This window comes from Schistocerca nitens, chromosome 2 (genome assembly GCF_023898315.1).
Source record: "Schistocerca nitens isolate TAMUIC-IGC-003100 chromosome 2, iqSchNite1.1, whole genome shotgun sequence".
NCBI classification, from domain to species: Eukaryota; Metazoa; Arthropoda; class Insecta; order Orthoptera; family Acrididae; genus Schistocerca; species Schistocerca nitens.
Window position 1 is genome coordinate 1,121,025,999 of NC_064615.1, and position 23,402 is coordinate 1,121,049,400.

The following is a 23,402-nucleotide window of genomic DNA, read 5'->3' on the forward strand; positions in this document are numbered from 1 at the left end:
ATTGACACCGCGTGTATGTTGCAGACTGTGGGACGTGTACTCGCGTATTCATGGAACCATGCAAGTCCTGGAGACATTTACCACTAAAGAGTGGACTTTCAAAGACGACAACTTGGTGTGCATGTGGGGCCATATGGGAGAAGCCGACCGCAAGCTGTTTCCCTGTGACATCGCCGACATTGACTTCGAGTGGCATTATAAAAATGTCATGCGTGGATTTCGCCTGTACATTTTCAATGAGAGCTTCGACAACTTGGAAGCAGCCAGGAAGAAATTTCATTGGTATGTGTACTTCTTTTATTCAGTACAACTACTACAGTCGACTCACAAATATCATTGCGCTACCCAACAAATCTCCACCTCATTATACTTGCTTCATTGACCTATAAAACCTATAAAAACTATAAGACTGGCTCCATATACACGTCTATACCGTACACATAGTTTATAAGCGCACTTCATTTACATACAAACGTTCAGTCACAGAAATTCGAAACATAAACTGAAATAACAATTACATATCAGTAAATATTAAAATTTCTCGTAATTGATACCAACAGATAAAGGTAAAACTAGATACTGAAAGATCTCATGCAAATAAATGAATTTTGCCAATGAATACGTACGTAACACATTACATTAGAATTTTAATTACAATACAGCAGAAGCAGATGTATAGATGGTGTCCTGTGGGAGAAAAAAGTCGATGCGATAAGTGAAGTGTCTGCGCTAGCAGAATAGAAATGTGGAAAACACAAGTCCAAAAACAATATACTGGACTCACGAAAACAAAACCATAATACAATTTCCAAAAGAACATCAGACTCGATCCCAACTGCGAATCGTCACAAATATAAAATAACAAATAATAATAGAAAAGACCCGACTCTTCACGGGGAGAGATTACAATAAACAATTCTACAATGTCAAGATGTTCGTCGACTATACCAAGTCCAGCTGAAAGAGATAGGCCAGCTAGAAGAGGCGTATGGCCGTGGCTGCCGGGGTGGCAGCTCTAAATACACTCCTGGAAATTGAAATAAGAACACCGTGAATTCATTGTCCAAGGAAGGGGAAACTTTATTGACACATTCCTGGGGTCAGATACATCACATGATCGCACTGACAGAACCACAGGCACATAGACACAGGCAACAGAGCATGCACAATGTCGGCACTAGTACAGTGTATATCCACCTTTCGCAGCAATGCAGGCTGCTATTCTCCCATGGAGACGATCGTAGAGATGCTGGATGTAGCCCTGTGGAACGGCTTGCCATGCCATTTCCACCTGGCGCCTCAGTTGGACCAGCGTTCGTGCTGGACGTGCAGACCGCGTGAGACGACGCTTCATCCAGTCCCAAACATGATCAATGGGGGACAGATCCGGAGATCTTGCTGGCCAGGGTAGTTGACTTACACCTTCTAGAGCACGTTGGGTGGCACGGGATACATGCGGACGTGCATTGTCCTGTTGGAACAGCTAGTTCCCTTGCCGGTCTAGGAATGGTAGAACAATGGGTTCGATGACGGTTTGGATGTACCGTGCACTATTCAGTGTCCCCTCGACGATCACCAGTGGTGTACGGCCAGTGTAGGAGATCGCTCCCCACACCATGATGCCGGGTGTTGGCCCTGTGTGCCTCGGTTGTATGCAGTCCTGATTGTGGCGCTCACCTGCACGGCGCCAAACACGCATACGACCATCATTGGCACCAAGGCAGAAGCGACTCTCATCGCTGAAGACGACACGTCTCCATTCGTCCCTCCATTCACGCCTGTCGCGACACCACTGGAGGCGGGCTGCACGATGTTGGGGCGTGAGCGGAAGACGGCCTAACGGTGTGCGGGACCGTAGCCCAGCTTCATGGAGACGGTTGCGAATGGTCCTCGCCGATACCTCAGGAGCAACAGTGTCCCTAATTTGCTGGGAAGTGGCGGTGCGGTCCCCTACGGCACTGCGTAGGATCCTACGGTCTTGGCGTGCATCCGTGCGTCGCTGCGGTCCGGTCCCAGGTCGACGGGCACGTGCACCTTCCGCCGACCACTGGCGACAACATCGATGTACTGTGGAGACCTCACGCCCCACGTGTTGAGCAATTCGGCGGTACGTCCACCCGGCCTCCCGCATGCCCACTATACGCCCTCGCTCAAAGTCCGTCAGCTGCACATACGGTTCACGTCCACGCTGTCGCGGCATGCTACCAGTGTTAAAGACTGCGATGGAGCTCCGTATGCCACGGCAGACTGGCTGACACTGACGGCGGCGGTGCACAAATGCTGCGCAGCTAGCGCCATTCGACGGCCAACACCGCGGTTCCTGGTGTGTCCGCTGTGCCGTGCGTGTGATCATTGCTTGTACAGCCCTCTCTCAGTGTCCGGAGCAAGTATGGTGGGTCTGACACACCGGTGTCAATGTGTTCTTTTTTCCATTTCCAGGAGTGTACATTCTAGCGGTGCTTCGAACTGCCCTTTTCCCGGAAGTGCGCCGCCCTATAAGGCCCGTTTGGCGGGTATATCTGCCGGAAGTGTTTGCGATGACGTGCCTGGCGTATTAAAGTAGTTCCTACGCTACCTCCGACCTCTGGTGAAGCTGTTCTGCAGGCTCCGCGAATGGGTAGCGGTCCCTGGCAGCCGTTGGTAGGTTGTCTTGCGGCCGCCGGTAAATATTTGTGTTGGAAACACACCACAGACGTCGTAGGTGCTCCTGGTAAATATACGCCCTGTGATGCAGGCATCCCGTGTTGGTTGGACGTGAAGTGGGATGCCGATTCAATAGGAGCTACGATGTATGAACTGGGTGGCCACAGCAATAAGAATGCTAATAACTTTGTAATCTTTCATGATTGGAGATTACTCCAAAAGGATACCAGTTTTTTCGCTATAAAGCCGAAATTTCAGGAATTCACCTCGAAATGAATAGGAATCAGGTTACCGAGTTAACCAAAGAGACGATTTTGATACAGGCTCTGAACTGAGTGAAGATGACAGATACATGTTGTTCTAGCACTCAAGAGAGGAGTGTATCCATTTCTTGCGTGGCAGAGACTAGGAGAGTACAGCGTCAAAATTGGGAAGAAATTCAGTGAAACTGGATTAAAATTCACGTATTATGTCACAACTGTCGGCATTGAGAAGCAACAGGCTTCAACCCAGCGTGTCAAAAGTGCCGTGTCCAGGCTTCAGCCAGGGCTGTGGATGATGGTCGAATGAGTCCCGCTTGCTGCAACTTTGTATCCAGACACAGTGACTTATCGGTACGTCATTAATTGTGCATGAATATTTGCAGGTGTAGGAAATGTCACGCACACGCACACACACACACACACACACACACACACACACACACAGATGCTAAGCGCATGCTTCGCCAGTGGTCTCAGGCGCCCCATAGAACAATACATGCCCTGGGCACATTCAAGTGATCTTCATATGTCTGCTGTACGCGAAAGAGGGAGCCTGGCGGAAGTTTCCGATGATGACCGATACTATCTCGCGTAATGACGCTGTTGTCTGAGCGTCTGGATCTCACTGGCTTGCGCAGAGACAACGAAGGCGCTGTGTGTGCCGACTTCGTGTTCTTCCACTACGCCTCGAGTAGCATTTTGACGCGGATAAAACTGCCATGCGTCTTCAGCCACGTGGAAGGGTCACACATCTGCTGGGTGTCAATCGGTGAGTTTTCTGCGCGAAGGGGAGTAAGGCCGAGTGAAGAAGAGACTGTGCTCTGTTTTCCCGAAACTCGGATGGCTTCTAGTATTTCTATGCAGCGAGCCAATGGGGGCTGGAAAGTTGAAAGAGAATAAAACTAGAATAAAGGGATATAGTGGTATAGTGGCTTGTGCGACTGACAGTAAAACATTGGAGAAAAAGAATCTATCGTTAGTCATAAAATGTGTTATTGTTTAGCATGCACAATGCCAGCTGGAGCAACTACATAGATCTGAAGCTGATCCAGAAAGATCGAAACGTGTCATATATTCAAAACTCACAACGAACCCCTTGAGTGCAAGGTCGTAAATGACCAAGGATGTCTAAGGGATTCGACACCCCACGTATTGTCTACCATGCAGCAACAATATTGGCTGCTAATGGCGAGAGGGGGCGGGACTGGAGGTATCCAGTGGGCAGAATGAGGCTACGGAGTGTAGTTTAGCTACTTAGTCGACGAGTAACTCCCAGCAGTGCTACAGTGTTAGTGGTGTTCGTACAAAGCAGAGCAAAGGCAACGATAAACGAAGCGAACATTGTCCTATACCTACAACAGTCGCCGAAATTGTTGTTTCATCGATAAGGAACATATGGAATTTCGCATTGCATTATATCTACAACAGTTGCAGAAGTTGGCATTTCGTCAGAAAGGAACCCAAGGAACCGCAGTGAGAAGGTGGTGGCAGATAAAATACTAGAGTTGCCGAAAGTTGAGTCAGTGGAATGTGTGATGTATACACTCGACGGTGCGGTCAATGTACATAAGGAGTGCAATGATGATCGCACACGCTTAACAAGTGAAAGTGATAATGAAACAGGTGTCGGGTCATGTAGTTTATCATCCTCGTCGGACAAAGAGCGACAAAATCCGTCTCTAGTGGAACATACTAAACGACAATCATTGTCCAAGGAGCAGGTACTAAACATCATTGCGCACGTGTAAGATAATCCACAACATAGTAAAAAAAAACAATTACGTACAGATTTCGAATAATTCCGCAACAGTGTAACCGTGTAGTGCATAAGAAAAGGGGACGCACTAAGAGAGTCTTATCAAGATCAACTAACATCAGTGTCTAACGCATTCTTACACAATTATGCCGATTGTTAATCTGCGTGGTAAATTGGCTGGAAAGTTATTTATTGTGCTGCGAGATGTAGGAGGTGCTCTGGCCCCTACTATTCTTTGTTGTGTGCATGATCTTGCAAAGGCAGTAGCGAATATTCAAGTCACAGCAAGAGAGAGTGGCAAAATTTGAGTAAGAGAATTACAACTGTGCCACGAGCACTGCTTTTAGCAACTTGATGGTCAAAATAACTTGCTTTTGCGTAATTCCTGGTCTGCGGATAAATATCATCCTTCTTTAGAGTAAACTATCCCTCCTGGAAAGTGTGTGACGTTGCAATTCATGGCACCTAGAACCACAGGACAATTTCAGACTCTGGATGTTTGTTTTCTCCGTGCCTGTAGAACACATTGTCGCACTATCTGCAGCTACGACTTTAAGGGTGGCCAGTTTCAGGATAAGCTCCACGGCACAGTGTTTCGTATTCGGTTGCATCCCATCACATTCCACCAGCTCTCATCACCGCATTACGCCAGTATGATTCCATATTCGTTTTTTAAGAGTGGATACCTAGCTGGACGTCCTTCACAGTTTGTAGCTCCCAAGGAGTTCGATTTCATGATGGTGCGAATCTTAGTGATCACGGTGGCCCGCCATTTTTCATTCGGTGTTCATGGTGCAAGTCAGTGGTTTGTTTTGAGCATTTCTTGAATGTAGGCGATGTCCATATTGTAAAGAATAATGCATACATTCCATAGAAGCTTGATTTCTGCTCCTACCGGACACTCATTTTCTATCGCCCTCCTGATGCACACGATGAGTCATTAGCAGCTAATGTATTTCCTGTCGTGAATGTTACCACTTTAAAATGAGCCTTACTTCAGATTGAACTTGCGACCTAGCACTCAAGTGGTTTCTTGTGAGTGTGAAGAATAAACGAGAAATGTTTTCAGTTCCTGTTCTTCTGCGACAAATATGTCGATTCTAGTACACATATTGATATATTTAGGTCGTTGGCCACTGTCTTATTTAAGTAATCATTCCAGCGTTCGCTTGAAATTATTTATGAAAACAACAGAAAACCACGATCACAATGAGCAGACAGAACATAAACCTCTATGCTTCCGAATATAAGCCCAGAGTCTTGACAACTGCACTGTTTCATTCGTTTCATGTGTAAAGTACAATGCTCATTTACTTGTTACACTAGGAGAAATTCTTCTTTATTGTGCAAAAGAATAAATGGTCACCATTGCAACGCAGAAGTGTAAGATTTCGCTCAGAGGTGCTCTGCAACATCGCCCTCGGACACGGTGGCGTTTCAGACAGCAACCACACATCACTTCTTCTCTTGACGCCTCTTCGGTGGAGGTCAGGACCGCAACGCAACGCCGTGAAATCACATAGTTTAGCAATGGGTGGCCGAAGAACACATCGCCTCTGAGAATCGACACGAGAAGGCCTCAGGAGGTAGTATAATGGGCGTCAATGAAACCAGCCCTTCCCCTGAGGCGTTGGTTTACAAACATCTCGCCGTCAGAACTAATGTTTGCAACGCCGTGTGGAACAGGACGACGTTCTTTACAACTTTCGACGCTGCTGATACACCCTGTGTCCTTCTCTAAGGACATCGTGGGGCTACAGCCCCACTGTACGAGATATGACGTCTTTGGAGTGTACTGCGACTAAAATTTTTGCTCTGGTGTACACGTTCTGCACACTCATCAGCAGATACTGGAGCAGCAGTTTAGTGCCACTCAGTTGTAGGGTATCGAAGGGGTTGCCTGACTGCAGGAGCCTATATGGCTTGGGCGAGGTGTTTCTTTACACAGTGCATTTTTAAGTTGCTTAAAAAAAGTGTGCGGCTGGCAGAGAGGATGTTGCTGAGCTGGGGGGTGCTACAGAGACCCTTTGCCGCTATATTCACCCACGTATCATGGTCGTATCTCCCACGGTCTCGCTACAGAAGAGTGCAAAACAGGGAGTCTAAGAAACCATCAATACCCTTTTGACGCTTCGGATCACGTTAAATTTTCGTTGAATGGTTTTGAACGGTCCCTAATGGTACTACCAAAGCAAAAATTGCGGTCGAGCAGCATTCCAAATGATCAGATCACATTCAATTGGCTGGCAGCACCGCATTGTCCTTAAAGAACGGTTGAATCGTCAGGGTGTCAGCAGCGACGAAAGTTGTCAAGAACGAAATCCTGTTGCACATCGCACTTCTAACAATCGTTTTCGACAGCAAGATGTGAGTGTAAGAACGCATCAAAGAAAGGGTTGGTCTTCATTAACGCCTTTCACACCTTTAGAAATCTTCGTGACGATTCTGAGCGGCAGTGTGTCTGAAATGTATTTCTCGATCACACACAGGAGAACCGTGTGATTTCAGAGCTGGGCGTCGCGCTTCTGACCTTCATCGCAGAGGCGTCAAGAGAAGTGGCGAGACCTCGTTAAGTGGGGGAGAGGGGAGGAGGGGGTTACGGCCTTCCCATCGTGTCACACGTCCACAGTGGCGGCGGGCGGAGACATCGTTAACACACGTCACACTTAACATGAACTATTGAGCTCTGTCCCATTTTTCTCACATGTATCAACATCTTGCTGTCTGAAGCGTCGCCGACTCGCAGGGCGTCAAGCTTTTGTACTGTTGCGGAGGCAGCTTTGAGCCAAATTTCAAACTTCTGTGTCGCAATGCAAGAATGTGGCTAGGTGTCAAAAAAAGCGACCCTTTAATTTGCGCAGTATAGCCATGCAGTGTCTTTCAGTTCCTATTTTCTGTACATACCAGATTATTTCAGTATTGCAAATATACTGCAATGCGTCTGTGTCTTGCTGTCCACATACCTCAAAGATAGCGTCTCCTCATCATGTAAGACGCTGAGCTCACAGGCACACTGAAACATTAGCATTACGAACAAACGAATCAGTGTGTGCAATTAACCAATCAAATTCATTACACTGTGAAAGTTTACTGCAATATGACAGTTGTGTTTTAGTCGCTATTTTATTAACCAATACTTCGACTTCTCAAAGTAATCTTTACTTTTGTATCATGCTTTGTTTAACAGCAAAGTATTGACTACCTTCTTAAATAAAATTGCGCTTTACACGAAATATCATGGGCTACGTCCCAACAACGTTACGGATCTCCTTTTGCCAAGCTTAGTGCAGTAACTCAACGTGACATGGACTCTACAAGTCGTTCGATGTCCCACGCGGAAATGTTGGCCGTGCTGCCTGTACAGCCCTCCATAATCGCGAAACCGTTGCCGGTGCAGGATTTTGTGCGCGAACTTACCTCTCGATTATGACCCATAAATGTTCGACTGGTAGCCAAATAATTCGCTCGAATTGAACAGAGTGCTCTTCAAACCAGTCGCGAACGATTGTGGCCCCGTGACATGGTGCACTGCCATACATAAAAATTTAATCTTTGTTTGCAAACATGAAGTCCATGAATTGCTGCAAATGGTCTCCAAGTAGCCGAACATAGCTGTATCCATTCAATGATCGGTTCATTTGGACCAGAGAACCCAGTCCATTCCGTGTAAACAAAGCCCAAACCATTATGGAGCCACCATCAGCTTGCACAGTGCCTTGTTGTCGAATTGAGCTTGTGGCTTCACGAGGTCTGCAGCGCACTCGAACCCTGCAATCAGCTTTTGTCCACCGAAATCGGGACTCATCCGCGCAGGGCATGGTTTTCCAGTCGTCTACGTTGCAACTAATATGGACACGAGCCCACGAGAGGCGCTGAAGGCGATGTCCCGCTGTTAGCAACTTAGGTCGCCTGCTGCCACAGCCCATTAACGCCTAATTTGGCCTCACTTCCTTAACAGATACGTTCGTCGAGCGCTCCACATTGATTATCGTGGTTGTCATGCAGTGGTTCTTGTCTGTTAGCAGTGACAACTCTACGCAAACGCCACTGCTCTCGGTCCTTAACTGAGAGTCGTCGGCCACCGTTGTCCGTTGTGAGAGATAATGCTTGAAATTTGGTATTCCGGCACACTCTTGACACTGTCATTGAATTTCCTAACGATTTCCGAAATGAATTCCCCATGCGTCTAGCTTCATCTACCACTCCGCGTTCAGAGTCTGTTGGTTTACGTCGTGAGCCCATAATCACGTCGAAATACTTTTCGCATGAAACACCTGAGTACAAATTACAACACCGTCAAGGCCGTGCGCTTTTATACCTTGTCTATGCGATACTGGAGCCATCTGTATACATGCATATCGCTATCCCATGAATTTTGTCATCTCCATGTAATTATCTACTTTGTCTCCTTTGGCAATTTATTATGGAATTTTAATAGATGATAGAACATTATGGTTTGAGTATTGACCTGCTAAGTGTGTGTCTACGAATTTCATGTATACTGGCATACTTACCATTCTTTTCTATGATTTCCAAAATATATTCATTCATGTAGTCACCTGAAGTACTGAAGATAGCCATATTTTAAATAATTCTATACACCGAATGCGACCAGCTCTTTTACTTATTTTTCTTTTGCTCCTTTTCTGCTGTTTGAAACATGTGTACACATTTTGTGCATGTGATTCCCACAATCCCATCTCACAGTTACTGTTGTGTCTAGACAAGACAGCCTAGACACAATGAGAGGAAGCCGAAAGGCACGCGCTTAACTCACGTAGGCTGGCGGGAGGTCTGAAACAGGATACGTAATGAATGCTATAAAGAAAAGTACGTAGCTTCTGGAATACTTAACTTTAATCCACATTTGTAGAACATCGCTCTTGATGATACATTAATAGAATCTCAATATCAATTGAATACGGCGCTTTGCTAGGTCGTAGCAAATGTAGCTGAAGGCTATGCTAACTGTCGTCTCGGCAAATGAGAGCGAGCGTATTTGTCAGTGATCCCCTTCTGGCAAAGTCGGCTGTACCACTGGGGCGAGTGCTAGTAAGTCTTTCTAGACCTGCCGTGTGGTGGCGCTCGGTCTGCTATCACTGACAGTGGCGACACGCGGGTCCGACGTATACTAATGGACCGCGGCCGATTTAAAGGCTACCACCTAGCAAGTGTGGTGTCTGGCGGTGACACCACAGTTACTAACGGAGTACAGTGAGTGAGTCGATCTACAGTGAAAAATTATGGATAATTTTTGGGGAAATTTTCTGAGTGCTTTGGTGTAAGTGACTGTGGTCTACCATGCCTTGTCACACAATAATTGCATTTAGTTTGATTTCTTACGCGCATTTATCTTTGTATTGTATTTAAAGTACCCGCACCACAGCTGTTCACGGTATGCACTGTGTCTCTCGTTCGTAAACAAACTAGCTCCACTGACTCACGCTACTTTCTGCTCACAAACAGCAACGTCCACTATATTCTTCACCCGCTATCTTACGTTCAGTATTCCTCGGTTCTGTCTTGGGTTTGTTCTTGGGGCAGTGTTTGATGTATTTAGCAGTACCAGACAATAGTGTGCATTGATGTACTCATGAAGAGTTTTCCAATGTGCACCTTATGTAAGGTTTCTCTCATCACAGTGGAAGAGCGGTGCAAAAACGACAGCGGCATCCTAGACGTCAGAGACACGCCACCGCACCCAATCTGTACGAGAGTTACACGCGGTTGGTGACTATCCAACCACTAGTAGCTAGCGTGTTCCACAAACTCTGAACAAAGTTGAACAACTATTTCGAGAATTTTGCATGAACAACAATTACACCTGTATCATCCACAGAAGGTGAAGTCATAGAAGGCAGTGTACTATCATCTCGAATAAAGTTTGCAAATTCTTACACAGTGTACAGGCAAGCACTGTTTTAATATTTTTGTTCTGTTTACAGACGACGCCAAGTCACAAGAGAGGGCGTTTCCAACAATAGAAAAACCCATGAATGGTATGATAAAAACCCTCACGCGATAATTTTTTTTTTTTTTGTGGTTTTAGGGCGCACAACTACAATGGTCATTAGCACCCAGACTAAGTTAGGAATGCACCGTGAGGCACGAGGTTAAAGCAGCAACTAAAAGGGACAATACTATAAAAGACATAGACAGGCAGAGGATTAAAAAAAACAGCATAATCAAATCTCCTTAGACAGGTTTGTCAAGTTGATAAAACGAAGAACGGGAGCAGCTGTGTTAACCCTACGAAGTTGTGAATGTATCGATATAGTGGGCGGCGGGTGACGGGTATTTTCGGCGATTTTCTGTTTTCTACGCCTAGGGGTCCAGAGTTCGATCAGTAATCAAAACGTTTTAAGGCCCAACTTCAGTTCCAGTCACTACTCGACTTCTGATTCACAGTCACCAGCTATCGTCGTCAAATACTTCTGATACAAGAAGTCGCCCTTGTTCTCCCAGCGGTCCTCTCAAAGAGGGCTTGTTCGAGAGCGTGCTAAAAAGTACTGCCTCGGAATTTTTTATGGGAATCAAAGTTTTTTAACTTAAACAAACGTCATTAAAATTCTACATCTTCATTCTTCATGTCTAAATATTTATTTCTCAACATAGTCACGCTGCTGCTACCTTTGGACCAAAATAACACATGGTGGGTGGATCGAGGAGGACATACACATAGAACAAACAAAGAGGGAGTTTTGTTGCCAAAGTAAGTCCACTAGCAGTATACATTTGAGGATGAAGTTTCTACTATGTTCGTGTGGAGCACAAAACTGTGTGGACGTGAATCTTGGACTGTGGGATAATCGGAAAGGAGAGAGTACAAGCGTTTTAGATGAGGTGCGAGAAAAAGATTTTGAAAATTAGGATAGGCCAGGTAGGTAACACATGGACATCGTTGAGAAGAAATGACAGGGTGATAGGACATGTGCCAACACATCAAGTAATAAACTGATGGTACGTGAGGGAGCTGCAGAGCATAAGAATATGGAGATAATGTCCGAGAATTACATATATCGATCAAATAAATGAGGACTTTAGGTGACAGTGCTACTCCTGAGATGAAGAGGTTGGCAATGGAGAGGATTTATTGTGGGACTGATAACACCACTAAAGAAATATAAATGTGATTATACCTTACGTACTTTGTGGTAATCTGAACAGAGTAGAGTACAAAACGTTTCTTCCGCACAGTTACTACAAAATGCCCAACTGAGAATTCATCGATCTGTGCAAACTGAGCACGACAGGAATTAGACACGTTTTGCACTCTATTTAAGAAGCACGCTAATGCAAGCTGCGATAGGTCGCCATGGTGCTCTTCCATGGACAGTGAAAATGGACTTCTTGTTCTGGAGGCACGTAAGGAGCCTATTTTGCGAGACTCAGATCGACCTGTTTGCTAGGGATGTCGCAGCAGCAACAGATAGGCAACCGGACTCCTGGGATTCTTGAGCATGCACGCCAGTGGATGTTTCGTCGCACTAGACACTGTTGTGATCGTGGTGGTCCGCATTTGGAACAACACTTGTAAGGAAACATTTATGTATTGATTGCGGACTGTTCTGGACACCGATAAAGCAGACTAAGCCCACTGTCATGAAAGCGTACGCGTTTATCTGAGGGCTGTTCTGTCATCACGGTCTAACATAAGAGTCGTGTTGCCCACTGCGACAGTAGCACACCAAACTGCCTGGAAGTTACATTGTTCGACGCGATCTTGCGAAAGCGAATAGTAATTGCTTACAATAGTACAATGGTTTCTACCAACGGGAGCGAGAGTAGAGCAATAACTTGCAACAACAAGAAGACCCCACGTCTGACCTTTTTGGATTCCTAAAGATCTTCCGAAAATATGAAACGCTACATTTTAGAGCATATCATTTACGATTCTCTTGTAAATTTCAGGTATTTGCTGAAGGTGACCTTTTCCTTATAATAGCAGTAAGTGGCCACTAAACACCAGCAGACCTGACCTTTTGCAGTAAGGAGTCGAACATCTACTCAACAACATCAAGTTTTGTTCACTACATTTCCAATCAAATCAATGAACGGAGAAATAGGAAACTTATTCGGAATGCGATACATACATATACGAGGCCTGTTCAGAAAGTAAGCTCCGATTGATTGCCAAATGAAACCACAGTGAACATCAGAAATGTTTTACTTGTAACAATTAGCTACACCTTTCAGCTACTTCTCTACGTAGTCGCCGTTCTGACTTAGACTTTTGTCATAGCGTTGTACCAACTTTTCAATAGCCTCATCATAGAAGGCAGCCGCCAGTGCTTTCCGCCAATTCTCCACGCTGGCCTACACCTCGTTGTCTGTGTCAAAATGTTGTCTTCAAAGACAGCGGTTCATGTGACCAGAGATGAAACTCAGGGGAAGACAATTGCGGACTGTATTGTGGGTAATCTAACATTTCCATTTGAAAACGATGCAGGAGCATCTTCATTGCCCCTGCAGAATGAGGCTGAGAATTGTCTTGAAGACGAAACAGCACGACAGTTATGTAGTGTTAGCTGCATAGCTTCAGGCGAAATTTCTCACCAGGCCCTCGTACTTGGCGGCAGACACTATTTTCTAGACATCTTTACGCACTCACTGCGAGCTCAGAAATGAGAAGAGCGACGTGATGCTAACTGGGGTTATACTAGAGACACTACCCAACACATCTGTGCAAAGCTTTATCGGATTTTCATAGTCGTTTCCATTTCGCGACCGATAGGAGCTTACTTTCTGAACGCCCCTCGTAGTATTTAACATACCATATAACTCTTGAAATCTGAAACAGAAGGGAAAAACACACAGACGTGACAATAACGTCGAAATCAAAACAACTGTTTCCCAACCAAGAAGAAACCAATTCCACAACTCTTGCTACATCTGACCCTAAACGGCAAGAATCATATTAATACATCTCCAGAGAACCTTACACACCATTTCTCGCAGCGACTTCTATTTAGTTTGCGTGCCTATGGAGTCTCGTCTCAGTTGTCTGACTGATTCGTGATTTCGTGTCAGAACAGGTAACAGAAAGTCATCGTGTAAAACAGAAGTAACAGCTGGTGTTCCCCAAGAAAGTGTTATGGGCCCAGGCGGCCGCTGTGACCGAGCAGTTCTAGGCGCTTCAGTCCGGGATCGCGCTGCTGCTACGGTCGCAGGTTCTGATCCTGCCTCGGACTGTATGTGTGTGATGTCTTTAGATTAGTTAGGTTTAAGTAGTTCTAAGTCTAGGGGACTGATGACCTCAGATGCTAAGTCGCATAGTGCTTAGAGCCATTTGAACCGTTTGTTATGGGCCATCTGTTGTTTCTGATCTACATTAACGATTTAGGACCCAGTCTGAGCAGACCTCTTAGATTGTTTGCCGATGATGCTGTCATTTACCGTCATGTAATGTCATAGATGATCAAAACGAATTTAGAAATGCTTCAGACAAGACGTATTTATGGTGAAAACCGTGGCAGTTGACCCTCAGTAATGAGAAGTGTGAAGTCATCCAATGAGCATTAAAAGTAATCCGATAAATTTCGGTTACGCAATAATCACATAAATCTAAAGGCTGGAAGCTCACCTAAATACAGTTACGAACAACTGAAAATTGACACCGGCACATAGATAATGTTGTGGGAAAAGAAAGCAACCCAATGACTGCGATTTATTGGCAGTACACTTAGAAAATGTGGCTGGTCACTAAAGAGGCTGCTTATCTTGGGCTTTTCCGCCCTCTTCCGGAGTACTGAGATGCTGTGTGAGATACGTATTACATAGGTCTGACGGAGGACATCGGAAAAGTTCAAACAAGGACAGCTCGCTTTATATGATTTCGAAATACGGGAGAGGGTACCAGGATATGATGAAGAAAATGGGGTGGAAGTAGTTAAGACTAAGGTATTTTTCGCTGCGGCAGCAAGTTCTCATTAAACTTCAAACACCAACTTTCTCCCCCGGCTACACTGGTGTCCAAAATTAAGGCAACAAACGGATATTTTGCAAGGTTACTTTTATTTTTCCAGAAAATGGTACAAAAACCTGACAGTAAACTTGAAACAATGGAAACAATACAGAAAGTAATACAAAAAGTTCTTCGTTTTTTCCAACCTTTCCCCAAAGCCGGCCTTGGTGGCCGAGCGGTTCTAGGCGCTACCGTATGGAACCGCGCGACCGCTACGGTCGCAGGTTCGAATCCTGCCTCGGGAATGGATGTGTGTGATGTCCTTAGGTTAGTTAGGTTTTAGTAGTTCTAAGTTCTAGGGGACTGATGACCTTAGAAGTTAAGTCCCATAGTGCTCAGAGCCATTTGAACCACTTCTTTTCTTTCCCCAATGTTTGGGTCCAGAAATCGTGTTTCATGTACACTCCAGATGCGAATCCGTCGAGAAACACTCTCCAGGCGAAATCGGAACTCACCTGTGAAAAGAACATTGGCGCTCCGTTCGACCGTCCAAGTGGAATGTTGATGGCTCCACGTTACCTTCTGTGAAGACATTCCAGAGGTAAACAGACAGTAGATCTCTAACAGTAAAGGCTACTCTGCTGAAGCCTCCTGTACACTGTTTACCTCGATACAACCCATCCAGAGGATGCTGCGACGTGAGATGCCAGTTGCCATGCAGTACTAAGGCTGTACTGCCGTGCCCTTACAGCCAAATAACCGTCCATTCTTTCTGATGACACACGTGGTCGGCCCTACACTGCTCTTTGGGATATTGTTTCAGTCTCTATAAATGTCACCACATCCCAGAAACAACAGAATTCTGGTACCGCGCGCTGCGGAATTTTAATCCCCGCCAGACGTCACGGACGTCGAAGACCCCTAGAGGTCTCTGCACCATCGCGCCGTAAGCTGTGGCGGCGCGCGCCTCCTGGCCCGCATTTAGTGTGAGTGCGCCACAGTGGAACACGTGGTTCCAGCGGCCAATAGCGGCGCCCCCGATAGAGTACTTAAGCACCTGCCTGTCGCTCAACCAGGCAGTCTAACCTTGGGTACGTCTCTGGACACATCGCTTCGCCTTAGACAGCTTATTTACTTTCTTGTTCTATGTACGAGTGGACGTGGATTGTTCACGGGCCACTCCAAGGGTCCAGCAGCGCCTTCCGTCACTTCAACCCCACGAGATTACAGAGTACCTAACGGCTCAACACAAAAGTTTTGTCTCAAGTACAGATAGCGTTTAGGATCAGTGGACAAAGTTCAAAACCATCGTACAATATGCGTTAGATGAGTATGTGCCAAGCAAGATCCTAAGAGATGGAAAACAGCCACCGTGGTACAACAACCGAGTTAGAAAACTGCTGCGGAAGCAAAGGGAACTTCACAGCAAACATAAACATAGCCAAAGCCTCGCAGACAAACAAAAATTCTTCTTCTTCTGTAGTGGTCAATCCAAGGATTGGTTTGCAACAGCTACAATGGCAGCTTGTCTCCATTCTGAGCGTCTTTCAGCTTTTCTCTTCATTTCTTTATAGGTGTTACATCCCACATCTTTCGCGATTTGATCCATGTACCTCAGTCGTGGTCTTCCTCTTGGTCTTTTTCCCTCGAGATATCCCTCTATGATTGTGTTCAGTCCTTTATGTCTTAATAGATGGCCTGTAAATTGCACTCTTCTTTTAACAATGAAACTCCAGAAGCTTCTCTTCTCACCTGCTCTTTCCAGAACCACTTCGTTTGTGACCTTGTCGATACATTTTATTTTGAGCATGCGTCTATAGCACCACATTTCAAAAGAATTTAGCTTCTGGTCTTCCTCTGTCCCGAGAGTCCATGTTTCACACCATAGCATGCCACACTCCACACATATGATTTCAAAAATCTTTTCCAGATTTCAAGGCTGATGCTCTTAGATGTTAATATGTTTTTCTTCTTGTTAAAAGCAGCCTTCGCTAGAGCTATTCTACTTCTCACTTCTGCCTTGCTCCTTCCATCCCTGGTAATATTACTGCCCAGATAAGTAAATTTATCAACTTGTTCGAGCAGTTCATTGCCTACATGAACTTGGACTTTCACTTGATCTTCTTTGTTGCATGCCATTACTTTTGTTTTTGCTTTATTAATTCTCATATTAAATTCGTACACAGACCAAAAATTACGCGAAGCGAAATGTAGTGTGAGTAGGGCTATGCAAGAGGCGTTCAGTGAATTCGAAAGTAAAGTTCTATGTACTGACTTGGCAGAAAATCCTAAGAAATTTTGGTCTTATGTCAAAGGGGTAGGTGGATCAAAACAAAATGTCCACACTCTGTGACCAAAATGGTACTGAAACAGAGGATGACAGACTAAAGGCCGAAATACTAAATGTCTTTTTCCAAAGCTGTTTCACAGAGGAAGACTGCACTGTAGTTCCTTCTCTAGATTGTCGCACAGATGACAAAATGGTAGATATCGAAATAGACGACAGAGGGATAGAGAAACAATTAAAATTGCTCAAAAGAGGAAAGGCCGCTGGACCTTATGGGATACCAGTTCGATTTTACACGGCGTACGCGAAGGAACTTGCCCCCCCCCCCCCCTTCTTGCAGCGGTGTACCGTAGGTCTCTAGAAGAGCGTAGCGTTCCAAAGGATTGGAAAAGGGCACAGGTCATCCCCGTTTTCAAGAAGGGACGTCGAACAGATGTGCAGAACTATAGACCTATATCTCTAACGCCGATCAGCTGTAGAATTTTGGAACACGTATTATGTTCGAGTATAATGACTTTTCTGGAGACTAGAAATCTACTCTGTAGGAATCAGCATGGGTTTAAAAAAAGACGATCGTGTGAAACCCAGCTCGCGCTATTCGTCCACGAGACTCAGAAGGGGTTCCCAGGTAGATGCCCTGTGTCTTGACTTCCGCAAGGCGTTCGATACAGTTCCTCACAGTCGTTTAATGAACAAAGTAAGAGCATATGGACTATCAGACCAATTGTGTGATTGGATTGAAGAGTTCCCAGATAACAGAACGCAGCATGTCATTCTCAATGGAGAGGAGTCTTCCGAAGTAAGAGTGATTTCAGGTGTGCCGCAGGGGAGTGTCGTAGGACCGTTGCTATTCGCAATATACATAAATGACCATGTGGATGACATCGGAAAATCACTAAGGCTTTTTGCAGATGATGCTGTGGTGTATCGAGAGGTTGTAACAATGGAAAATTGTACTGAAATGCAGGAGGATCTGCAGCGAATTGACGCATGGTGCAGGGAATGGCAATTCAATGTCAATGTAGACAAGTGTAATGTGCTGCGAATACATAGAAAGATAGATCCCTTATCATTTAGCTACAAAATAGCAGGTCAGCAACTGGAAGCAGTTAATTCAACAAATCATCTGGGAGTAGGCATTAGGAGTGATTTAAAATGGAATGATCATATAAAGTTGATCGTCGGTAAAGCAGATGCCAGACTGAGATTCATTGGAAGAATACTAAGGAAATGCAATCCGAAAACAAAGGAAGTAGGTTGCAGTACGCTTGTTCGCCCACTGCTTGAATACTGCTCAGCAGTGTGGGATCAGTACCAGATAGGGTTGAGAGAAGAGATAGAGAAGATCCAACGGAGAGCAGCGCGCTTCGTTACAGGATCATTTAGTAATCGCGAAAGCGTTACGGAGATCATACATAAACTCCAGTGGAAGACTCTGCAGGAGAGACGCTCAGTAGATCGGTACGGGCTTTTGTTAAAGTTTCGAGAACATACCTTCACCGAAGAGTCAAGCAGTATATTGCTCCCTCCTACGTATATCTCGCGAAGAGAGCATGAGGATAAAATAAGAGAGATTAGAGCCCACACAGAAGCATACCGACAATCCTTCTTTCCACGAACAATACGAGACTGGAATAGAAGGGAGAACCAATAGAGGTACTCAGGGTACCCTTCGCCACACACAGTCAGGTGGCTTGCGGAGTATGGATGTAGATGTAGATGTAGATGTAGATGTAGACGGTTCCAGTAGACGTTACAACATTTTGGCGACGAGGTAAACGGTGGTCGTTGTTGGTATGGAGGCCAGGTTGGTCTGTCTGCTGGAGCAACAGCAGCAGCTCATGCGGCAGCAGCAGCTCCAGTTAGACATATTACAAAAGTCGCTGCAGTTGCTAACGGACAAAGTCGATGCCCGGGACGCGTTGCCACAACAGCTTCCGAGTCCTCGGGTGTCCGATGCTTTCCCACGTCGGCCGTCGTTTCCGCCCTTTAATGACTCTAAAGAGGACTGGGAAACCTACTTGCATCGGCTGAAGCAACATAATTTTACGGCTTTTCAAGTCACGGACTACTCTTTTCAGCGGTCGTTGATTTTGTCTTGGGCCTCCCCGGACACGTTCTTTCTTCTCCCTATGTTGGCACGGTTGTCCGATCCTGTGGCTCTCTCTTTCCAGGAGATCTGCCTTTTTGCTGACAAACTATTATTCCCATCGCTACCACGTGGTCGCCTCTCGGCTGGAGTTCCACCAGTACCATAAACAGCCGGGTCAATCGTATCGCTCCTGGTCACGGACTTGCAGGGTCTCAGCCGTCAAGGAGGGCCACATCCGATCTGTTTGTAGTAGTCATTCGACTCGCTCCAGTCCTGCCCCTCCTGGTCCTCAAGATACAGTCCATGCTCTGCGGTCGTTCGTCCCACAGGACTACCCGTCAGTGCGGAAGTTTTTCCTCAATCTCCGCATTTTCACTCAGGATGTCAGTTTTCATGTCGACACTTGGGCCACCGTCTCTCTAATTAATATGACGACATTTACCTGGCTGGGCTCATTTGCATTGTCGCCTCCCTCTCACCATTTGGTCGCCTACAGAGACAGTTCCATTCTCCTTCATGGGCAGTTCGTCGCCCAGGCGACGTACAAGCATGTTTCCCAGTTCCTTACCCTCTTTGTCGTCGACCATCCGCCGGCTTCGAATATTTTTGGCCTGGATGCGTTTCAACTGTTGGGCTTTTCAATTTCCGACGAAGTTAAGGTCGTTTCCACGGCTGCTCCCTCTTAGGACTTGGACGATCTGTGCTCCGCTTTTGCGTCATTGTTTGGACCGGATCTCGGATGTGCTTCCGGCTTTCAGGCACACATCACCCTACGGCCGGATGCACAGCCTCGCTTTTTCCAGGCCCGGCCCTTTCCAGTGGCTTTACGACCAGCGGTCAAGCAGGAACTTGATCGGCTCCAGGCCGCTGGCGTGCTGGAGCCTGTATAGTGCGTAGGTGATATCACGGCTGTGTAGGGACTTCGGCGCTACTGTCAATGCTCAGTCCCTGATTGACACTTACCCCATTCCCCGACAGGAAGGCCCTCTTGCCAAGCTTGCCGGGGGAGATCGACCTGGCTGAGGCATAACACCAGTTGCCCTTGGATGCCGAATCTCAGAACATCATGGTTATCAACACGCCTTTCGGATTGTATAAGTTCAAGCGCCTTTCCTTTGGTGTCTATTCGGCGCCGGCCATTTTCCAGCGATTCCTGGAGCAGCTTACACAGCCTATCCCTGCCTGTGTGAATTATCTTGGTCACCGGGCGTTCCCGCCAGGTACACTTGCAAAACCTCAGTGCCTTATTTCACACTCTGCTGGTTTACACTGTCGGCTGGACAAGTGTTGTTTTTTCGAACCGAAAGTGAAATGCTTAGACCACTGGCTTAGCAAAGAAGTCATTCGCCCTTCGGGTCGTAATGTTGCGGCCATTGAGGCCCTTCCTCGCCCCAAGAACTTATCTGAACTCTAGGTGTTTTTGAGCAAGGTTACTTATTACTTAAAGTTTTTGCCCCAGGCTGCCTCCATTGCTCAACCCCTCAATCACTTGCATAACAAAGGGGTACCTCTTGATTGGACGCCTGCCTGTGACCAGGCTTTTCTCCGTTTAAATCGATGCTCAAGTCCGCCCCTTGTCTTACTCCCTTTTCTTCGGATGGCCCCTAGGTTGTGGCAGCTGATGCATCGGCATATGGCACTGGGGCCGTCCTTGTGTGCCAGGATGCCAATGGCTCCAAACAGCCCATCGCTTATGCCTCTAAGACGTTGACCCCAGCACAACAGAACTACTCCCAGATTGAAAAGGACACTCTGGCGATCGTGTTCGCTGTCCAAAAATTTCACACCTATCTCTTTGGGGCAAATTCACCCTCCTGACGGACCATAAACCCTTGGTTACACTTTTTGGACACCACTCTCACCTTCCAGAGCGGCCACCTTAACGTCTCCAACGCTGGGCATTGTTTTTACACCCACCGCCCACCATGCTAACGCGGACGCTTTGTCACGTCTCCCAGGAGGCCCCGATCCTGCCTTTGACCAACAACAAGTCCTCTGCTTTCACATTGATTCCGCCGCCGCTACCCTGTGTTGCTGCAGGTTCTCAACTATGTGGTCCACGGGTGGCCGTCCTATGTTACTCGTCGGATGCAGTCCTATTTCAACCCCTGGTGCCACCTGTCCCACAGGCTCTCTGTGGTCTATGATGTCCTTCTGTTGGCCACAGAGTCAGATGCCCATCACCTGGTCATCCCTCCAAAATTGCAGCTTAGGGTGCTCGGTTTGTTACACCACGGGCACTGGGGTATGTCCCGAATGAAAGTTTTGGCTCGCCAGCATGTGTATTGGCCCGGCATTGATGGCGACATTGAGCTCCTGGTCCGTGGGTGCACTGTCTGTGTGCGTCACCGGGCAAGCTCCCCTCAGTCGTTTGCACCCTGGCTTGTGCCTCGCTGGCCCTGCGATCGGATCCATATCGATTTTGCAGGCCCATTTTTGGGGTCCATATGGTTACTCATCGTTGATGCCTACTCCGGATACCCATATGTTGTCTGCATGGCAGCCACCACTCATGGCCCTGGCCCAGATTCTCACCATTGAGGGCCTGCCACACATGTTGGTCTCCGATAATGGTCCCCAATTCACGGCGTCCTCCTTCCATGACTTCTGTCAGGCCAACAGTATCAAACATTTCTGTAGCCCCCTTTCCACTCTTGGTCCAATGGTGCAGCGGAGAGGCTTCTCCTCACTTTTACACACCTGTTGACTAAGGTGATCGACACATCTCCAACCAAGTCGGCCGTCACCCTGTTTTTGAGCAGCTATCACACTACGCCAATTGACTGACGCAGTCCGGCAGAGCTCCTTCATGGACGACGGCCACGGGCCCTGCTCCATTTGCTGATGCCATCCTCCTACCACCGCCACTCCCGGCCCTCGCAGCGGTATGCCCCTTTCACGGCCGTGTGGGCCCGCGAGTACGGGCGCAATTGGGGTTGGACACCCGCCACGGTCGTCGCGGTCCATGGGCGGCGTGTGACGTCGGTGCCGACGTCGAAAGGGTTGGAGCGCCGCCATTACAATCAGCTCCGCCCGCGTGCCGCCACGGGTCTCGTGCCGCTGCCTCTTCCCTTCAGATACAGACGTGGTCCTCGAGTCACCGTCTCTGCCCCCGGTTGCCGTCTCCCCGCGGGTCTGCCGCCAGCCCTCTCCGCCTCCGGGTGGATCGGCGGCTCCCTCCCCCACCCTGGACTCCGGATCGGTTGTCATGGATACCTAGGACGTCCCTTCCTCCCCGCCAATAGCTGTTGATGAGCCCAGTTCCTCTTCCCTCTGCCGCCCAACTCGGCACTGTCCGGGGTGTTTCCACCCCTACGCGCAAGTTTCAGGGGGGAGGGATCTGGTACCACGTGACGCGGAATTTGAATCCCCGCCAGACTTCATGGACGTCGAAAACCCCTAGAGGTCTCTGCACCATCGCGCCGTAAGCTATGGCGGCGCGAGCCTCCTGGCCCGCATTTAGTGTGAGGGCGCCACAGTTGAACACATGGTTCCAGCTGCCAATAGCGGCGCCCCCGGTAGAATACTTAAGCGCCTGCCTCTCGCTCAGCCAGCCAGGCTAACCCTGCGTACGTCTCTGGACACATCGCCTCGTGTTAGACAGCTTATTTACTTTCTTGTTCTGTGTGCGAGTGGACGTGGTTGTTAGGCTTTCTTGTGACTCCGTTGTTTCGATCTTGTTGTTCGTTCTGTCCTTCGTTGGTCGTGTCCGTCCTCTTCCGTTGTGTTGTTGTTCACGGGCCACACCGCCGGTCCCGCCGCGCTTTCCATCACTTCAACCCCGCGACCGTTCCGGTCGCCGTTACAAGAACGATTCAGTTTAAGCCATCGGGCCACATCAGTTTACGACTCTCCCGCTTCCATTCTTCCTGTGGCCCTCCACAGCAGAGAGTCTGTAGGCATATTCACTGTGCCACGCTGCACCGTCTGTGACTGTGTACACAGCGGTTGTGGGTGTGGGACGACCCTGCAAACATTACCCCACTTTATAGGTGCCCTGACGTCACTGCTGGCGTGCAGCTACATCTGTTGACAATTTGTATGACTATAACGTGAATTAGACAAAGGACGGGGAAATAGCAGTTTGTTGCTTTAATTTTGGACACCAGTGTGTCTTGTTGGCGCCCATCTGTATCTATAATCATAATAATAAAATAAGAGAAATCAGAGCTCACAAGAAAAGATTCAAGCGTTCGTTTTCCCCACATATTCTCTTCCTTTCAGCGGAGTAAGGTGCAGCTATGAATGTATTCGAAAGTATTTTTTCGTGAATAAGTTGTGTCTTTCGACAATTTACTCATGCTTGGAACACAAAATATAATTACTATTTCCTTAACTAAGTAGAAGGATAGAAACAAACTTTAATTATATGGTATTCTTTCTCCTCTCTAGGAAGGCTAGTGCCATTTCGGCTGTCAGATGGTAACAATTTTCACAGCAGTGAGTGTCGCAACTGT

The 23,402-nt window shown here is 47.1% G+C and overlaps 1 protein-coding gene across 2 annotated transcripts in view; it reads left to right on the forward strand.

Annotated features, from left to right (window-relative positions):
• Positions 1 to 23,402, forward strand: part of LOC126234807 (fatty acyl-CoA reductase 1-like) — a 265,198-nt gene that overhangs the window by 235,712 nt on the left and 6,084 nt on the right. Inside the window, exon 8 of one of the 2 annotated variants that reach the window (XM_049943554.1) lies at positions 25 to 282. The exons of the other annotated variant lie outside the window; for it this stretch is intronic. Coding sequence (XP_049799511.1) covers positions 25 to 282 — 258 coding nt within the window. The remainder of the gene's footprint in view (positions 1 to 24; positions 283 to 23,402) is intronic. 2 annotated transcript variants of the gene reach the window in all.